General features: G+C 36.0%; 1 protein-coding gene across 6 annotated transcripts in view; it reads left to right on the top strand.

Moving 5' to 3' along the window:
• The window catches only part of PRKAA2 (protein kinase AMP-activated catalytic subunit alpha 2), a 67,276-nt gene that overhangs the window by 18,533 nt on the left and 27,228 nt on the right, over positions 1-21,515 (top strand). For 3 of the 6 annotated variants that reach the window (XM_032302019.1, XM_032302020.1, XM_032302024.1), the window contains exon 2: positions 11,344-11,485. The exons of 2 other annotated variants lie outside the window; for them this stretch is intronic. In XM_032302019.1, coding sequence (XP_032157910.1) covers positions 11,344-11,485 — 142 coding nt within the window. Of the gene's footprint in view, positions 1-5,016; positions 5,021-11,343; positions 11,486-21,515 lie in introns of all 6 variants that reach the window. One more of the 6 variants, XM_032302023.1, reaches the window with a different exon arrangement.

The raw sequence follows: 21,515 nt of genomic DNA, 5'->3' as shown, positions 1-21,515 counted from the left end.
AATGCCTAGACTTTAAATAAATTGCAGTCCTGGTGCTGATGGTGATTTCTTCTGTTAATACTTTTCCGCATTTAGGAGCTCCTGGAATGTAGTACCACAAGGGATTCCTTGGGACTTAGAATGTGTAGATAATACTTTTATACTTTGTCTCTGACAGATATTTGTTGGTTTTTCTCATATATGAGAGATTAGCACACCCAATTTGAAATCCCCTCTCAAATTCTAAAGCTGCAATACAAGTAGTATATGAAACCTAAATTATATGTTCAAACAACCATTAATGTCAGTCATGCATTCCATCCATACAGAAAGTAGTTACTGAACGTCAATTGTATGTTAAACACTGTGCCAGATGCTGCAATACAAAGTAAAATGAGACACTGACCCTGCTCTGAAGGAGCTGATTGGTTTAAAGAGGGAGATCAATAGCAACAACTAGATAGGTAATTATAGCCCTTGATGTTAAGTGCCATCATGGAGAGGAGTGCAGTTGTGCATTGGAGGGTCATTTAATCCAGGCAGTTGAGTTGTTGGAATGATGGGGGAATGGGGGTGGTGTTTCAGGAATGCTAACTGGAATGGTACTTGAGGTAAACTTCAAAAGACAAATCAAACTTGGATAAGTGAGACATTGGAGATTGATGATCAGGGACACAAATGGTTCACATGTTTAACAGAATTCATTTACTATACTCAACAAAATTCTCCTTAAATTTACTGAATACTTATCATGATCTAGATATATTGTTAGCCTTGGAAATTAGAGAAAGCACAGCCCTGATGGGGAATTCAAAATGGTTCTAAATGACTGAAGTATACCATTTGAGTTGAAGGAATGGTGAAAGATGATACTGGAAAGGTACACAGGTGCCTAACTATGTATAACATAAATGCTTTTCTTATCTATGAAACTAAATGAAGCCTCTACTATTAGTCATTCAAATTACCTCCTTGTTCCAGTTTTTCAACTATGTGCACAGAACATACTAGGATAGGTTTTAGCTTACTAGTAGTATCAGTGGAACCTCCATTTTGTGTGGTACCATAATTTGATCTATCTCAGAACTTCTGTCCATCACCATTATAAAAAGTTCTTGAATCTTCCCTTTGCTTTTTATTTCAGTCATCTTGCCTTATCTGCATCTGGAGGATATACAGAAGACTGATCTTTCTTGCTATTGAATATTTCATAATGTATCCCCAAATTTTCTCCCTTGCTCCTTAAACCTAGGGTCGGTTTCAAGGTCTCACCCTAAGATTGCTAGGCCATGAAAGGAATCTTGTAGCTAAAGCACTGAAAAATCCCACTCTAACTAGAAGAGCTATGTCCCTAGCATCTCAACTTGGAATTCTGAGTACCACTGTACCCAACCCCAAGTCATTATTATATACAGTTTTAGATTCTATAGTACTTTTAACAGTAGTATTATTTTAGACATGAGTGAAATCTGTTGGGTAATCATGGGACGCAATATACTCTGTAATCAATATATAATCATTATGAACCTAGGTTTTAGTATCAGACAGACTTGGATTTAAGTAAGGATTTTTGAAAAAGATTTATGTATTTGAGACACACACAGAGAGCGCGTGCGCACGCACAGGGGGCAGGGGGAGGGGCAGAGGAAGAGGGAGAAGCAGGCACTGAGCTGAGCAGAGAGCCCAGTGTAGGGGCTCGTCCCAGGACCCCGAGGTCATGATCTGAACTGAAGACAGCTGCATAACCAACTGAGCTACCCATACGCTTCTTAAAGACTGATTTTGTTTATCACTTGTCATTTTTAATGTCTGTAAGCCTCCGTTTTCTGTAAAATTTCCTCATGGGGTTCTTATAAGGTTAAAATGAAGTAATGTATGTAAAAATGTTTACCATGTGTGGATATATATAGACATACAGCTGTTAGTTGTCCTTCCCAGATTAGTGGGAAAGAACCATTAGCTATCCTCAAATAATCCCCACTAAAAATCACACAGGAGCTTGCTATCTGAAGTTTGTATATGCTTCTGAGAAAGATCTGGGTTGCATTTAAAAGCTGTAGTCATGGGACACCTGGATAGCTCAGTGGTTAAGCATTGGCCTTTGGCACAGGTCATGATCCTGGGGTCCTAGGATCAAGCCCTGCACCAGGAACCCTGCTCAGTGGAGAGCCCGTTTCTCCCTCTCCATCTGCGGCTCCCCCTGCTTGTGTTCTCTTTCTGTCTGTCTGTCTCTGTCAAATAAATGAATGAAATCTTTAAGAAAAAAATCCTGTAGTCATGTTGAAGAATAATGCCCATCTCTTTTGTACTTGGTCAACATGCTTTCACTTAGAGACCCTCCTGAGGGATTTAGTGTATTTTTGTAGCCTAAATTTTAAGTCAGGTCATCCCAAATGGACCCTGAAAATTTTAGAAACTTCTTTAGTTATACTGAGTAATATGGTGATAGACTTGATTTTATTTGTTTAGGCTAATAAAATGGGAGCATAGCACTACATGTGGGAGCATAGCACTACATGTTCCACTACATGTGGGAGCATAGCACTGTCATGTTCCAATGAGGTGATACTTTTCAAGGGTCAGAAAAACTTATACATTTTGTACATTGGTCAGGACTTTGTATAGGGATAGGAAATATCATATGAAGCTATTGGGCCTGGGGAGTATATAAAATTAAATAAATTTTTTGTGGACTGAAGCTTTGTCTTTGGTGACATAGTTCAAATTATTATATAATATGTACATGACCTTTACAGCAGAGGGACATTTGACAACCCTTGGCTTTTATTTGAGCCTAGCAGAGAAAAAGATCATAATTCAGGCCTAAAATAATACTTTTATTTTGTAATTGTTCTTTTTCTTTGTTTTACTGGATATAGTAATCTTACATGATATATTAAAATTGAATTGGAAGTAGTTACTATGAATAGTATGGAATAATGTATAGGAAGAGAGTGTTTCCCATTATACTTGATAAAATTGTAGGGTCTATGCTTGTAAAAAATGCTAGACTTTATTGCGGATAAGACTAGAAACTTGAAAAGTTTATTTCATCTTGCTACAAAACAGTCATGTATTTACAACTACATAACACAGTTATATGAAGTCCTAAATGTTGTGTATCCAGAAAAATGTAGAGCTGGAAAACATCCAGGAAATGGCAAGTAAAATCATCAGGAGAGTAGAGTGGCATAAAAGACTTACATCCTTCAGTGTGGAATGACCCTTAGGGACTCTGAAAAACAATCTGAGGGTTTTGAAGGGGTGGTGGGTGAGAGATTGGGGGAGCCAGGTGGTGGGTATTACGGAGGGCACGTGTTGCATGGAGCACTGGGTGTGGTGCATAAACAATGAATTCTGTTACGCTGAAAAGAAATTAAAAAAAAAAAAGAAAAAAAGAAAAATCTTATAGCTGGAAGGGGAATTAGACTTGCTCTAGTCCAACGTGTAACTTAATGCAGGAGTCTATCAAATGGTAATCCTGACAAATGCGTGAGCTTCTTTTGTTTGAGTATTGGACAGTACATGCTGCTGGATTTAAATCTTGGCCTTACCACTTCATAGCTGAACAACTGTGGGAAAATTCTTAACCTCTCTGTGCTGCATTTTCCAGGCTTGTTGCTTATTGGTAGTAGCTTTATCCCTTGCAGTGGGTGAAGACTACAGGGGATCTGATGTCCAGCCCCTCCTATCTGCCACTGAGAGATGAACTAAGAATCAAATAAATGTTAGTGTTGCACAGCCTGTAGAAAAGGAACACTCAGTATATAATTTCACAATTATGTGGAATTTAAGAAACAAAACAACCAAGCAAAGGGAAAAAAACCAGAAAGGCAAACCAAGAAACAAACTCTTAACTACAGAGAACAAACTGATGGTTACCTTAGGGGAAATCAGTGGGAGGATGGAGATTAAGGAGGACACTTGCTCTGAAGGGCGTTGGGTGGTGTGTGGAAGTGTTGAATCACTATATTGTACACCTGAAACTAATATTACACTGTATGTTAACTAACTGGAACACCCAGCATCTAGTTCAGCATCCCTGAACTAGAACTCTGATAGACCACTGGTGAGAGTACAAAGCTGGGAAAGTTTAAATATAGACTTGCTTGTAAGTTTATTTAAATATAAATATATTTATATTATATTTATATATCATATATTTAAATATATGATACATATTTATATAATTAATATATATTTTATATTTATAAATTTATTATATTTATATTATATTTATATTTAAATATAAACTTACCACACAACCGAGCAATCCAATACTGGATAGAAATAGAAATCTACCCAAAAGAAATGAAGACACATTGGCCTCACCTACATACTCTCACCACAGACACAAATAGCAGACTTATTCATAATCTCCAAAAACTGGAAATTACCCATATGTCCATCAACTGGTGAATGGATATATTTATTGTATATAATTGTAAGATACACATACAAGGGAACATTATTCAGCAATAAAATAGAATAAATTGGTGTATACAAAAAGAAAAAAATCCACAAAAGTGGATGAATCTCAGAAGTATTAACACATAAGAAGCCAGAGTTGAAAGGCTACATGCTGTATGGTTTCGTTTATAGAATATTCAGAAAAATACTACAGTAACAGAAAACAGATCAGTAGTTGGCAGGGATTGGGGTGGAGGAAAGGGACTAACTATGAAAGGATATGGTGGAATTTTTATGTGATGATGTAAGTAAGCTACAGTTGATTTTAGTAGTAGTTACATGACCATACATGTTTGCCAAAATTATGGTACTATATGAGGGGCAAATTTTAAACTTCAATAAAATGACTTAAAAAATGTATAGTCAGGCTACATTGTTAAGTGGGAAATTTTTTTGTGTGGTGGTAATTTTCAATATAGGTTGGAGTGGTGAAAAGGGAGGTGTGGAGAGGATTCCTAGAGCAGCTGACTATTGAAAGAATTTCTATCAGTTTTTTTAAGATTTTATTTATTTGAGAGAGAGCCCAAGTAAAAGAGCACGAGCTGAGGGAGCAGCAGAAGGAGAAAGAAAAGTAGACTCCCCACTGAGCAGGGAGGCCAATGTGGGGCTTGATCTCAGGACCACGAGATCATGACCTGAGCTGAAGGTGGCGCTTAATGAATCACCCAGGTGCTCCAGTTAATCACAGCTCTCCTTCTTGAACAATATAAATGAGTTTCATTCTTCTGTATGACAGCTCTTCATCTCATCAAATGTAAAAATCCTAAAAGGCATAGATAGTGTAGGTATGGATTTTTTCCCATAAAATTCCACGGCTTTTGGGAGTATTTTGTGTAATTTGGCTATAACACGAATGAATGGTAAATTTGTAGAACTTAATCCAAGAAATTGTGTGGGCTATAAATTTATTTCTGTTAGTTCAGGGATGGTAGTTCAGCAAAACTGAACATTTGAAATAAGTTCACACCTTTTGAATTTTAAAGTATGTTAAATAATGAATTAATTCTATTCAGCTGAATAGTAGACAGCTTCAGGAAAGTGGCTTAAACAAGAGTATTTTTCTCTCTTAAAACAATCTGAGTAGGTGGACAGAATGTTGTTGTACCCAGTGACATAAAAAACATGGGTTTCTCTCTTCTTTTGCTTCCCACCTGCCTCATCCTGTCCTCAGGGTTCAAGGTGGCGGCTTTGGCATTCCAGGCTTTAGGATGGAGGAAGGAATGAATAAGCTTAGGAGGGGCATTTCTGCTTACATATTATTGGCCAGAATATAGTGATAGGGCCAAATTTAGTTAAAAGAGATGCTAGGATGCAGTCTCTACTCTGGGTAGCCATGTGCTTGGGTATAATTCAGGAGTCTTTATGTCTGGGAAGGAAGGATGGAATAAATACTGGGTATGGCACAACTAATTGGTTCACTTTTCATGTGTTTAGTGCAGTGCTTACCATGGTAGGCATTCATTAAATAGTTGTTCCATGAATAGACATCCCTTACTGCTTATATTGATCTGGATATTTACTCTGAGTAACGATAAATTATGGCAAATTTGTCCATCCCTGCTATTTTTTAAAAAATCTTCTTTCTTATCTGTGTTCTTCCTTTACAAAGAAAGTATTCCTAATAGCCTGCAGACAGATTTAATACCAGCTAATTTATTTTAGCTCCTTTATTGCTGATATTTTTTCCCCTACTAAAATTTGGAGTCCTGTGAAACCTCTCTTTTCATGTGTATTTGATCAACATAGTCCTGGCTTGTGGAAAGTATTCAGTAAATGTTTTTAGATTGAATAAATGAATGGAAATAAAACTGATGAATCCAAGTCTTTTTCTTTTTTTCAATTACTTCCTTAGAAGAGTTTATGGGTGTAATACAGAAGAAATTCTTGGTCTTAAATCTGTTTTTCTTACAATATTTTTAGGAATATTCATTTGGCTTTCATGTAGAATATGATGATGAGAGAATTTGGATTTAATTATTAAAAGTACTAATTCACTTATGCACTTATGTTATTAGGCAATAGGGGCAATATAGTTCAGCAAAAAGAAGAGGGATTCATAATATATTTGACTCTTTTTTTTTTTTAAGATTTTATTTTTAAGCAGTCTCCATATCCAACATGGTGCTCAAACTCACAACCCCAAGATCAAGAGTTGGTAGGTTCCAGTGACTGAGCCAGCTAGGCTCCCCCAGTACATTTGACTCAATATCAGATATCCAATTAACATATCAACATTCCTGTTTCAAGAGATAATGTCATTTCTTTTCCAGTGTTTCATGGAGAAAAATTTCTTCAGATAGATGAGTCAGTTGTTTTCTCAGATGTCAAAAAGCCATGCTTTAAAAAAAAATTACTTTTAGAAGTTTTTCTCAGCTTTATTTAGGTATGACTGATAAAATTGTAGATACTTAAAGTGTACCTCATGATGATTTGATATATATATATATATATATAAGTGAAAAGATTTCTCCCATGTAGTTAATTAACACACCTGTCACCTCTTTTTTATTTATGCATGTAAAAGTACATATGAAAATAATATATATGTATATATATTCTTTATATTTATATATAGATGAACATTTAAATTCTTTAGCAAATTTAAGTTATACAATACAGTGTTTTCAACTGTAGTCACTAAGTTTACCTTAGATCCTCAGATCTTATTCATCTTATAGATGAAAGTTTGTGTATTTTTACCAAGCTCCACTTTTCTACAAGTTTGCATTTTTTAAAAGATTCCACATATAAGCAATACCATGCAGTGTTTCTTTATCTGGCTTATAAGCCAGAAGCATAATGCTTCAAAGTCCATTCATGGTGTCGCAAATATTGCTCTGTGTGTATGTGTGTATCATATCTTCATGCATTTGTTGACAGACACCTAGGTAGTTTCTATGTCTTGGCTGTTGTGAATAATGCTGCAGTGAACATGGAAGTGGGGGTATTTTTCTGATATCCTGTTTTCATTTTTTAAAATACATATTCAGAAATGGGATTGCTGGGTCATATGGTAGTTCTCTTAAATTTTTAAGGAACCTCCATACTGTTTTTTATAATGGTTGTACCAATTTATATTCCCACCATCAGTGCACAAGGGTTCCCTTTTTCCCCCCACATCCTTGGCAACAGTTACCTCTTGTCTTTTTGGTAACAGCTATTCTAGCAGATGTGCTTTTAATTTGCATTTTCCTTGGTGATTATTGATGTTGAGCATCTTTTCATGTATATGTTGGCCATTTGTATGTCTTCTTTGGAAAAATGTTTATACAGTTTCTCTATTTTTTAATCAGTTTGTTTTTGTTTTTGTTTTGCTATTTAGTTGTGTGAGTTCTTTATATATTTTGTATATTAACGCCTTATCACATAGATGATTTGCAAATATTTTCTCATATTCTGTAGATTGCCTTTTTGTTTCCTTTTCTGTCCAAAAATTTTTTAGTTTGATGTAGTCCCACTTGTTTATTTTTGCTTTTGTTTTCTTGTTTTTTTTTTTTTTGTCATATCTAAAAAAAAAAAAAGTTGTAAAGACTTTATTTCAAGGAGCTTATCGCCTGTGTTTTCTTCTAGAAGTTTTATGGTTTCTTAATTTGTTTTGAGTTGATGTGTGTGTAATGTGTAAGATAGGGTTCTAGTTTCATTCTTTGATATGTGGCTATCCAGTTTTCTCAGCAGCATTTATTGAAGAGGTTATCCTTTACCTATTGTATATGTTTTTGACTCCTTTGTTGTAAATTAATTGACCCATATATGCATAGGTTTATTTCTGGGTTCTCAGTCCTATTCTGTTGACCTGTGTGTCTGTTTTTAGGCTGGTATTAGACTATTTTGATTACTATCACTTTGTAATATGGTTTGAAGTTTGGAAGTGTGATTCTTCTTACTTTGTTGTTCTTTCTCAAGATTGCCTTGACTTTTTGGGGTCTTTTGTGGTTCCATATAAACTTTAGGATTGTTTCTTCTGTTTCTGTGAAAAATGTCATTAGAGTTTTGATGGGGATTGTGTAGAATCTGTAGGTTGCTTTGTCTATAGAGACATTTTAACATTATCAGTTCTTCTGTCTGTGAGCGTGATGTATCGTGTCTTCTTTTATCAGTGTCTTAAAATTTTCAGTGTGCAGATCTCTCACCTTGGTTACATTTATCAAGTATTATTTTCTTTTGATATAATTGTAAGGTTGTTTTCTTCATTTCTCTGATAATTCATTTTTAGTGTATGGAAACACAACTGATTTTTGTATATTGACTTTGTATATTGCAGCTTTATTGAATTTGTTGACAAAGTAATACTTCATCTTTTTTGTTTTTAAAGATTTTATTTATTTATTTGACAGGGAGAGACAGTGAGCAACATAGGGAACAAAAGTGCGTGGAGAAAGATAGGGAGAAGCAAGCTTCCTGCTGAGCAGGCAGCCTGATGTGGGGCTTAATCCCAGGACCCTGGGATCCTGACCTGAGCCAAAGGCAGATGCTTAACAGCTGAGCCACCGAGGTGCCCCAGTAATACTTCATCTTTAAATTGTGTTTGTTTTTTTTTTTTGAGCAATTTCATTCACTTTCTGGTTTCTTTGTTGTTTGGTTTATGCATATAGCATTAAAAAACAAAACATCCATCTGTTTGACTGTTACAGTCTTTGCTCTTACACTCTTTGCTCTGGAAGGAGCATATATGTTCTCAGTAGTCAGTATTCTCAATTATCAAATGGGGAAAGAGGAATTGAACTCTTTTTTTTTCTTTTTTTTTAATTGACAAGGAGATGCAGCATTGGTTACTTTCATTGAGGTTGTCTGGCATTTGAGGAGAGAGACCTATTTTTTAGGCCATGTAGGCAAGTGTTTGGGTTTTATGAAATTCCCAAAAGTGAAACTACCCAGGGATCAAGAAACCACTTAGGTTATTTTAATTGAGTAGAAATTCCCTGAAATTGATTTCAGCCATAAAAAATAATGAAACCTTGCCATTTGCAACAAGATGGATGGACAAAGAGCATACAATGCTATGTGAAGTCAGTCAGAGAAAGATAAATGCCATATGATTTCACTCATATGTGGAATTTAATAAACAAATGAACAAAGAAAAAGAACAGAATAGACTGTTAAATATATAAAGAACAAACTGGTTGTTACGGGGGGGGGCGGAGAGTGGGGGGTTGGATGAAATAGGTGAGGGTGATTAAGAATACACTTAATTGATGAACATTGAGTAATGTTTAGAATTGTTGAATTCTATATTTTACACCTGAAATTGATATAACACTCTATGTTAATTACACTGGAATTTAAAAAATTAACTGAAAAAGGAAGTCCCTGAAATTGATATTTTTCTGGAGTTCTAGAAACATGTTTTGGAATGTTAGGATAGATTGCTTGAACTTGATATGATGGCTACCAGTTTATTTTATATGTAGGTAAAATAACTCTCAAGCTTCACTAAAGTTTTTGAGATGATAATTTAATACTTGAGAAAGTTATAAAGGTAAAAATAATCTCTAGTGACAAGAAACTCAGTTCTTTCTAGGTCAGCCCATTTCATGTTTGAATTGTTCTCACTGGGAGCATTATTATGTGTAGTTAACCATGCTTCCTGTGAACTGAAGTGAGGAAACTTGAGATCAGATGTTGTGACAGCTTGTACTGCATCACTTCTGTTGAGTTACTTCTCTTTGCCTCAGGTTTCTCATTACTACAGTGGAGGACAGTAACACTTGATAGAGTTGTGGGGTTGAGTGAGCAGAGTAGTTAGTACTTAGAATAATGTTTGGCACAGAATAAGCAATAAGTGTTGTTGTCACATCTATTATTATTATTAATGTATTTGTTTTAATGATTGTGGAACTTGACTCCAAGAAATGGTTAAGAGATTGTCAACTGGCTCTTTGATTTCTAGCATATAGGCTGTGTGTCATCAAGTGAAATAGAGGACATGGGTTTGGTAGAGGAAGGGAAAGAGGATGCTGAGTTTACTTCTGAACATGCTGAATTTGAGGTGTTTGTGGAACAATACTATACTGAGATACATGAATTTGAAGAAAAGGGCAGAGTCCTTGGCACATGGTTGATAATTACAACTATGAGAGATGGGCTAGATAACTTAAGGATCTACTTTGGTTATAGATTAGAAACCTGGGGACCCTAAACTTTAAAAAATAGGTAAAAGCCATAAAGCATACCATCTGAGAGTCAGTAGAAGAAACTGGAGTGAGAAGTGCCACCCAAAAGGGGGAGTAATCAATGTTGTCTATTGCAACAGAGATTGCAGTGATCTGAGAACTGGAAGGTATACATGGCTTGTTAAAATCACAAATGTTTACCATAGCCTAAAAATGAAAAATGATACATGAGCTTTGTAAACATGCTATAAAGTTTTGAAAGAAGTAGAGACCCCATTAAATAGGAGGAAATAGGAAATCTTTATGGAAAAGACAAAAAATATGTAAAATAAGGGCTACATGTATATTTTCTGATAAAGAAGTAATAAAACCAGTTTTAAGTTTTTAATTTATTATAGAAGTCATTTATTCATATACAATGACTAGCATTAACCAGAAATGAAGAAATAAATAAAACATAGTGAATTCTGCTCTATCCGAAAGATGTTCCAAACTTGGTTATTTTTTTGTAGTGTTAAAGAATTCAGTAATCCTTTCAACAAATATTTAATGAACATCTCCTGTTAGGTACCTAAGATATAGAGAAGACCAAGATGTAGTTTCTTTCCTCAGGGAGTGCATACTCTAGTAGAAGAAACAGAAGTAAAAAGAACTTAAGTTCTATGCAGTAGATTATATGAAAGTGGTGTGTATGAGTAGAGAGATTTGGGGTTACAGTAGAAGGAAGAATGAATAAATGATTATGTTGCTATGACAGCAAGTTTTTTCCTTTTCTTTTCTTTAGTTGGAGAACATCAATTGACAGGCCATAAAGTGGCAGTTAAAATCTTAAATAGACAGAAGATTCGCAGTTTAGATGTTGTTGGAAAAATAAAACGAGAAATTCAAAACCTAAAACTCTTTCGTCATCCTCATATTATCAAACTGTAAGTATTTATGTATCTGAAAATGCAAAAGATAAACTGTCTTGAAATATTTCCTATGAATTCACAAAAAATTGTGTATCTTTAGTTAACTTGTTACGAAAGTATAAATCTTAGTATTTACATTCAGCAAATATTAATTCATTTAGCCTCCATCAATCCTTTCTTGCATACTTTTAGTTTATAAACAAAAGTCATTTTTCAAAATTGGTATTGTTTTCAAGAGATGAATGCAGCCTTGGAAGTTGACTCTATTCTAGTATTTACTTCGAAGGGCACTTAGGACTTTGATATTCCTAAATTCATTTTTAAATTTTTTTTCTTTTTACATCTTTTTAAATCTTTTTTTCATTAGCATCACGGTGATTTCTTTTAGGAAAAGATAAAATGTAACTGTTTAAGATTATCCATCATCATATATTACTTCCAAAACTGCAGTAATTACTGTGTCTACTAGATAGCAAAGCTCTTAGGAAGGCAGGTGAATTTTTTTTTTTGATAGGACAAGTTACAAACTTAAAAGGTAATATGAAGAGATTGATAAAGCTGATTAATTATATTGAAAGAAATAATTTAAAATTGATTAGACCTAGAGAAAGTAGATACTGAGTATGTAACAGTATTCTTAGAAATCATTTAAAGTTGTAGTATAATATTTAGTGAGAAAATGTAATATGCTAAACACTGAAAATTTTCTTCTTTTTAATCTTAAAACTTGAATAGAGTTTTGTAAAATAAATATTAATCTTGTTGAATACCTGCTTGTGGCTAGGAACTGTGTTGAGTATTTTACAGATGCAATTTCACTTTATCCTCATGATACCTATAGAGTAGGTATTATTGTTTTCTATTTATAAGTAAAGAAATTGCATATCTAAAGAGTATCAGCAATGTTTCCAAGGTCAAAGAGCCAGTAAGTAGAGGAGCTGGTAGTTGAGTTCCTATCTGACTCCAAATGCTGTGCTATTAATGCTTTACTCCAGTACTCCAGTCTTTCTCAAAACAAAGTTATATGAATTCCTTTTAGGGAAAAAAATAAATTTGTGGATCCCTGGTTTTGATTTATTTTTAGTATATTGTTACTTAAGTATATACTTAAGTATATTAAGTATACTTAGTAAAAGTTAGGTGTAATAAACTCCATATCCTTAGAGCTTTGACACAATTATGAAACCAAGATAAATTCACAATTTAAATATAAGACAATGAAGTCAATGAAATTCGAAGTAGTATCTGTAATATAATGTGATAAATAATGTTGTTTTTCAAAAACCAAATCATTGTTATTTAAATAGTAGAAGGACATCCTTATTTATGTTTTGATTCAAATAATATTGAAAGTAAAAAAAAAAAATCATTAATGTCCCTGAGGCTTTGTTTGCTAGTTCATTATAATCAGACGTTATATTTAGCCTAAACTTTATTAGTGAGCAGTCTTTGGATGTCAGTGTCAACAAGGAACAGCTAGGTAATCTGAAGAGGTACATTATTTGCCTTGGGACAAGGCTAGCATAGTAGCTGTGGTAGACTGAATCATGCTCCCCTCCCACAAGACATTCTAATCCCTAGAATCTTTGAATATGTTACATTACATGGCAAAGGGCAATTAAAGTTATAGATGGATTTAAAGTAGCTAATCAGCTGATCTTAAAATAGGGAGATTTTCTTTGTTTTTCTGGGTGTGCCAGTAGAATCACAGTGGTCCTTAAAAGTGAAAGAGGGAGTCAAGGCTCAGAAGGAGATTTGAGAGTGAAGTGAGGTCAGAGTGATAAAATGTGAGAAGGATGCAACTGGCTGTTGTTGACTTTGAAGATGGAGGAAAAGGGCCATGAGCTAAGAAATGCAGGCTCTCTAAAAATTAGAAAATAAAAATTATTTCTTTTAGAGGCATGCTGCCAATCTTGATTTTAGCCCAGTGAGATATGTCAGACTTATATAAAACTACAAGATAATACATTTTTGTTGTTTTAAGCCACCAAATTTGAAGTATGGCAGCAGTAGGAAACTAATATGGGAGCATTCCTGAAATCCTTAAACAAGTGGCTTATCCAGTAATTATTGCTCGGATTGGGAGCATGTGTTTAGTCTTTACTCATACTAGCTACCTTTATTGTTAGTGAAGTGTTGCAAATTGGTATGTTCAGTGCATTTTACCAACAATATATATATGTGCCTAACTGTTCAAGAAGGCTTGTTCTGGAGGGGCTTGTTCTGCTGTTGGGTAGCTGGGATTCTAACAGTTAGCTTCAGTGTCCTCTTCATATGAAGTTCACTTCATCAACATAAACAAGAAATGAGGTCTCTGATCATGGCAGTGCATGATTGATTACAAGCTTATCGTCTAGGACCTATATTCCAGATGATCCAGAATATGTATATGCAGACTTTTTAAGATTAGCATAAGAATTATGCTACTAGCTTGGTAACCCACCTCTCCTATTCTTTGTTTCCTTAATTTTAAAATGGGGATGTGTCTGCAGTGGTATAATGCCTGGTATTTGATGATAATCGGCTTAAAGTAGGAATAGGTAACTTACAAGCTTTCAGTTCACTTCAATCCACTTGCAGGATTCTAAACTGTTTTTTCCCTACTCGAAACAGTTTATATCTGACTTCGACTCCATGTTAATAATGACTTGATTCTGATTACTGAGTGGCTTCTAAGCTAAATCTCTTTGCTCTTCCTTACTGAGCAGCCACTTCTATAAGAGGAGAAAGCTGGAAAGCCAGCCTAAAAGTATTACATTCCAGAATGAGTGTGAAGGGAGAGATCTCTGTGTTTATCTTGTTTCTTGACCTCATCCTTTTTAGAATGCCAACCCTGAAAGACCCCAGAGAAATTTTTCCCACTTAGAGTATGAGCCCTAGTTTCTGTTCTGTTCCTATAAATGCAAATCAGATTTTGTAAGTACGCAGTTGCAACTGTCATGAGGATTTAAAAGCTTATTTTTTATGTCAAATCTACCAGTGTTTTCTTGCCTTCATTTCTGTAATTATTATTTCAAATTTTGGTTTAGCTAATTATCTTATTCTGGTTTAGAATTATTTAACTATTTGCTATTTTGTTTTGTGAGGGAGATATAGAACATTCTCAGGGTTGATCAGAAAGTAATTAGCAGAGGTGAATTTAATGTTTAAAGCTTTTGGCTTCCAGCCTTGGGCTTAATCCATTCAGCCAGATTGCCTCTTTAATTGCGGACTGAATTAAAAGAAAAAGTACTCATGTATCCTTGCTATAGAACAAGCTTATTGACATAGCCTCTAACAGTGTTAGTGATTTAAACAGGGAGAGAGACCTGATCCTTTTAGTGGTTTTGTTTGTTTTGTGCAGTCTTGGACTAACTGCCAAGAATGGTCCCTTATTACAGAATGGGCCTCTACTTTCTCTAGCAAGAAAGCTTGAAAACCAAAAACCAAGAATGTAGGATATTTATTGCACGATTTCTCTATTAACTCAAATTGTACAATCCCACTGGGAGAAAATTGAAAAGAGTAAACAGGAATCAAAGGAAACTCCAAACTTTCCCATGAACTAGAATTTGTTGATTTTTGTCTTCGTTTTCTTTTCTTCCCTGTAGTTCTTAAGGAACTTCACTTTTTTTTTTTTAAAATTAACATAAAACGTATTATTTGTTTCAGGGGTACAGGTCTGTGATTCATCAGTCTTACACAATTCACAGCACTCACCCTACCCAATGTCCATCACCCAGCTACCCCATCCCTCCCACCCACCCTTTCCTCCAGCGACTCTCGGTTTGTTTCCTGAGATTAAGCATCTCTTATGGTTTGTCTCCCTCTCTGGTTTCATCTTGTTTCATTTTTTCCTCTCTTCCCCTATGATCCTCTTGTTTATCAAATTCCACACATCAGTGAGATCATATGATAATTGTCTTTCTCTGATTGACTTATTTCGTTTAGCATAATACCAGCTAGTTACATCCATGCTGTTGCAAATGGCAAGATTTCATTTTTGAAATCTGCATAATATTTCATTGTGTGTGTGTGTGTGTGTGTATCCATTCATCTATCAATGGACATCTAGGCTCTTTCCATGGTTTGGGTATAATGGACATTGCTACTGTAAACATTGGGGTGACACTTCCCTTTTGGATCCCTACATTTGTATCTTTGAGGTAAATACCCAGTAGTGCAGTTGCTGGGTAATATAGGGTGGCTCTATTTTCAACTTTTTGAGGAAACTCCATACTGTTTTCCAGAGTGGCTATACCAGCTTGCATTCCCACCAACAGTGTAGGAGGGTTCCCCTTTCACCACATCCTCACCAACATCTGTCATTTCCTGACTTGTGTCTGTTGGCCATTTGGATGTCTTCTTTGCAGAAATGTCTGTTCATGTCTTCTGCCCATTTCTTTTTTTTTAAAGATTTTATTTATTTATTTGACAGACAGAGATTACAAACAGGCAGAGAGGCAGGCAGAGAGAGGAAGGGAAGCAGGCACCCCGCTGAGCAGAGAGCCTGACGTGGGGCTTGATCCCAGGATGCTGGGATCGTGACCTGAACTGAAAGCAGAGGCTTTAACCCACTGAGCCACCCAGGCGCCTCTTCTGCCCATTTCTTGATTGGATTATTTGTTCTTTGGGTGCTGAGTGTGATAAGTTCTTTATAGATTTTGCATACTAGCCCTTTATCTGATAAGTCATTTGTAAATATCTTCTCCCATTCTGTCGGTTGTCTTTTGGTTTTGACTGTTTTCCTCTGCTGTGCAAAAGCTTTTACTCTTGATGAAGTCCCAATAGTTCATTTTTGCCCTTATTTCCCTTGCCTTTGGCGATGCGTCTGGAAGAAGTTGCTTTGGTTGTGGTCAAAAAGGTTGCTGCCTGTGTTCTCCTCAAGTATTTTGATGGATTCCTGTCTCACATATAGATCATTCATCCATTCTGAGTCTGCTTTTGTGTGTGGTGTGAGGAAATGGTCCAGTTTCATTCTTCTGCATGTGGTTTTCCAATTTTCCCAACACCGTTTGTTTAAGAAACTGTTTTTTTCCATTGGACATACTTTCCTGCTTTGTTGAAGATTAGTTGACCGTAGAGTTGGGGGTCCATTTCTGGGCTCTCTATTCTGTTTATTGATCTATGTGTCTGTTTTTGTGCCAGTACCATACTGTCTTGATGATTGCTGCTTTGTAATAGAACTTGAAGTCTGGAATTGTGATGCCACTGGCTTTGCTTTTCTTTTTCAACATTCCTCTGGCTATTCGGGGTCTTTTCTGGTTGCATACAAATTTTAGGATTACTTGTCCCATTTCTTTAAAAAAAAGTTGATGGTATTTTGATAGGGATTGCATTAAATGTGTAGATTGCTCTAGGTAGCATAGACATTTTCACAATATTTGTTCTTCCAATCCATGGGCATGGAACATTTCTTTGTGTCTTCCTCAATTTCTTTCATGAGTACTTTATAGTTTTATGAGTACAGATTCCTTGCCTCTTTGGTTAGGTTTTTTCCTAGGCATCTTATGGTTTGGGGTACAACTGTAAATGGGATCAACTCCTTAATTTCTCTTTCTTCTGTCTTATTGTTGGTGTATAGAAATGCAACTGATTTCTGTGCATTGATTTTATATCCTGATACTTTACTGAATTTCTGTATGAGTTCTAGCAGTTTTGGGGTAGAGTCTTTTGGGTTTTCCTCATAAAGTGTCATAAAATCTGCAGAGAGTGAGAGTTTGACTCCTTCTTTGCTAATTCAGATGCCTTTTATGTCTTTCTGTTGTCTGATTGCTGATGCTAGGACTTCTGGTATTATGTTGAATAGCAGTGGTAATAGTGGACAACCCTGCTGTGTTCCTGACCTTAGGGGAAGAGCTCTCAGTTTTCCTCCATTGAGAATGATATTTGCTGTGAGTTTTTCATAGATGGCTTTTATGATATTGAGGTATGTACCTTCTCTCTGTACAGTGTGAAGAGTTTTGATCAAGATGAATGCTGTCGGGGCGCCTGGGTGGCTCAGTGGGTTAAGCCGCTGCCTTCGGCTCGGGTCATGATCTCAGGGTCCTGGGATCGAGGCCCGCATCGGGCTCTCTGCTCAGCGGGGAGCCTGCTTCCTCCTCTCTTTCTCCGCCTGCCTCTCTGCCTACTTGTGATCTCTGTCTGTCAAATAAAAATAAATAAAATCTTAAAAAAAAAAAAAAGAAAGAATGCTGTACTTGTCAAATGCTTTTTCTGCATCTACTGAGAGTATCATATGGTTCTTGTTCTTTCTTTTATTAATGTATTGTATCACATTGATTGATTTGCGGATGTTGAACCAACCTTACAGCCCAGAATAAATCCCACTTGGTTGTAGTGAGTAATCCTTTTAATGTACTGTTGGATCCTATTGTCTAGTATTTTGGTGAGAGTTTTTGCATCCATGTTCATCAGGGATATTGGTCTGTAATTCTCCTTGTCTGGTTTTGGGATCAAGGTAATGCTGGCCTCATAAAATGATTTTGGAGTTTTCCTTCCATTTCTGTTTTTTGGAACAGTTTCAGAAGAATAGGTATTAATTCTTTTTTAAATGTTTTGTACATCTGGCCCTGGGCTCTTGTTTATTGGGGGGTCTTTGATGACTGCTTCAATTTCCTTGCTGGTTATGGGTCTGTTCAGGTTTTCTATTTCTTCCTGGTTCAGTTTTGGTAGTTTAATATGTCTCTAGGAGTGCATCCATTTCTTCCAGATTGTCTAATTTGCTGGCATATAGTTGCCCATAATATGTTCTTATTTATTTATTTATTTATTTATTTGACAGACAGAGATCACAAGCAGGCAGAGAGGCAAGCATAGAGAGAGAGGGAAGCAGGCTCCTTGCTGAGCAGAGAGCCTGATTCGGAGCTCAACCGCAGGACCCTGAGATCATGACCTGAGCTGAAGGCAGAGGCTTTAACCCCCGAAGCCACCCAGGTGCCCCCCCATAATATGTTCTTATAATTGTATTTCTGTGGTGTTGGTTGGGATCACTCCTCTTTCATTCAGGATTTTATTAATTTGGGTCCTTTCTCTTTTCTTTTTGAAAATTCTGGCCAGGGGTTTATCAGTCTCATTAAATCTTTCAAAGAACCAGCTTCTAGTTTTGTTGATATTCTGCTGTTTTTTTGCTTTTTATTTCATTGATTTCTACTCTGATTTTTATCATTTCTCTTCTTCTGCTGCGTTTAGGTTTTAGTTGCTGTTCTTTTCCAGCTTTAGAGAACTTCACTTCAATGAATCAGATTAGTACTTACTTATTTGGTAGACCTAGTTTTGTCTGTTCACTTTTTTTAAAGTTTTATCTTACTCAACCTGTAGACAGCTCTTTAACATTGTTCACCATCACCTCCTTAAAATGTTGTATTCTCTGGGTTTCTATAACATCACAGTGTTCTGATTTTCTTTTTTCATTCTCTTCTCCTCTTAAGACTCTCTTTTATGGGCCTCTTTATCTTCATAGCCATTAAATATTGATGCATGTCAGCATTGTGAGCTAGAGTAATGTTAGTGAACCACCTTTGGTTGACCCCATCTATTATGATGGTTGTCTTTTGTCATCTTTGTGCTAAAGATTTCCAAAACTATTATTTCTGAGCCAGCTATTTCTCCTGAATCCTGAACACACTTACTGAACTCTTTATTGAATGTTTCCCTTCTTAAGTCATAGAATCATTTGAAACTAAATTGAACTTTTTTTTCTTTCCCAGACTTTTTCTGTTCTGTTCTGTTTTGTTTTGTTTTTAAAGATTTTATTTATTTACTTGACAGAGAAGTGAGAGAGGGTACCTAAATGGGGAGTGGTGAGGGAGAAACAGGCTTCCTGCTGAGCAGGGAGCCTGAGGCTGAGCTCAATCCCAGGACCCTGGGGTCATGACCTGAGCTGAAGTCAGATACTTAATGACTGAGCCACCCAGGCATCCCAATGTTTTGTTTTGTTTTGGGTGACAATACCATTCATGCAATTTTCTAGCCTAAAACTTGGGGCTCATCTTTAATTCTGTTTCTCTCATCTGTACATATAATTAATCATTGAGTTCTGCAGCCCCTTTCCCTAAATATCTTCTTAGTCTATTTCTTTCTGCTTTTATTGTCACCACTGTCTTTTGCATATTGTCCTTCAGCTATTGTTTCTGCCTAGAAAGCTTTTCCCACACCTCCGTTTCCCTAAGCTTCCAATTCCAATTTGCCATTTAGGTCTTAGCCTTTACAGGTGACTCTGTGAGTCTATGTTAGGCATCATTGTCTGTGTACCACAGGAGTCAGCCTTTCTAAGGCCCTTGACATTATTTTGCGCCTGCTCATTTGTTTTTATTAGTATCCCCCACAAGACCAAGTTCTTTAGAAGCAGGAATTATGTTTGTTTTTTCTTTTATTTAGCACACTTTTACTGATTACCTAGTATCTAACAGGAACTGTTCTAGGCATTGGGCATATGATAGTGAAAGACAAGGTTTCTGCCTTTATGGAGCCTCTGTTCTAGATCTATCTAACAGTTCTAGATAGTGAGTAAACAAGTTAACAGCATTACTTTAGGCAGTGATAAGTGCTTTGAGGAGAATGAAAGGTAGTACTACTGTTCTAGGGTGTGACTAGCAAGCAGTAAGCACTAATTCAGATTAAGTTGTGGGAAGGCCTCACTGGGGGTTGGTGTTTGAGCTAAAACCTGAGAGATTATTAAGATCTAGCCATCTAGTGTAATGATGTTACTATAGTATAGAACGGGTATGGAGGCAGAAGTGGAACCAGACCAGTTAGGAATCTGTTGTCGTGTAGTCCAACTAAGAGATTATGATTATGGTGGCTTTAACCAAAGTGACAGTCTATAGATTTGTGCTGTCCAGTGCAGTGGCCACTGGCTACATGTAGCATAAATTTAAATCAATTAAAATATTTCATTCTCTAGTCAAACAAACCATATTTCAAGTGTTTAATAGCAATGTGTGGCTAATGACTATTGTAAGGCTATTTAAAACATTTCTATCATTGTAGAAAGTTCTATTTGATACCATTGGTCTAAGTGGAGAGAAATCTATGGATTCAATATAAATATTTTGTAGGTTAAGTTAATGAGTTACTGAGGTTAATAAAGTAACTGAAGTTTTCGGGGGTTTTTTGTTTTTTGAGAGGGAGGCTAAGCAATGGGATTTTTTATTTTGGCTTGAGCAACTAAGTGCTGATAATGAGGCTATTTTTTGAGGTAGGAAGAATGGTGGAGAGTCATGTTGGGGTACAGGTGGATATTAAGGATACTTGTTTTAGCCATGTTAAGTTGAGAATCCCATTAGACGTCTAAATGGAGATATTAGATGTCATCTTTATGTCCCTAGCACCTAGTACAGTAATAGGTATTTACTAATTACTTACAGCATATATAAGTAAAGAGGTGCCAATTGAACAAAGCCCTGATGGTTCTATGAGGACAATAAGAGCAAAATAATGAAAATATAAAGAACATGCTATGTTGGGAGCAGCTGTCTTGTTTGGCTGGCCAATAGAATATGTGTAGGAAAATGGAGGAAGGCGAGGCCAGAAATTTAGCTTTTTCATCCCTTCATTTAGCAAATGACACCACTGAGTCACTCGGGATATACTGGCAAACAAAAAGATGACAGCAAAATCTCTGCTGCTCTGGAGCTTCTGTTCACGTGTATGGGTATAATGGGGCGGCGGGGGGTGAGAGGCAATGAGTAGGTAGACAATGAAACTTAAGTTAGTAAAATAAATTGTAAGTTAGACCATGAAAAGGTGAGGGAATATGCCATGCAGATTATCTGGAGGAGGAAAATAACAAATAGAGGGAACATAAAGGCTCTGAGGTGGAGAGATCAAGGGAGCAAAGTGATCTAGGAGGAATTGTACTAAGAGATTGTACTAAGAGATGAGGACAGAGACATAAAGGGGAACCAGATTTTGTAGGGTATTATAAACCATTGTAAGGACTTAGGCTTTTACTCTGAGCCAAATGGGAAGCCATTAGAAGGTTTTGATCAGAGGTCTGATATGACCTGACTTATATTGAAGCAGGGAAACCAATTAGGAATCAGTTGCAGTACTGTGGAGTAGA

This window comes from Mustela erminea, chromosome 10 (genome assembly GCF_009829155.1).
Source record: "Mustela erminea isolate mMusErm1 chromosome 10, mMusErm1.Pri, whole genome shotgun sequence".
Lineage (NCBI taxonomy): Eukaryota > Metazoa > Chordata > Mammalia > Carnivora > Mustelidae > Mustela > Mustela erminea.
Note: the sequence above shows the minus strand (reverse complement) of the source record. Positions and strands in the feature narration are given on the sequence as shown.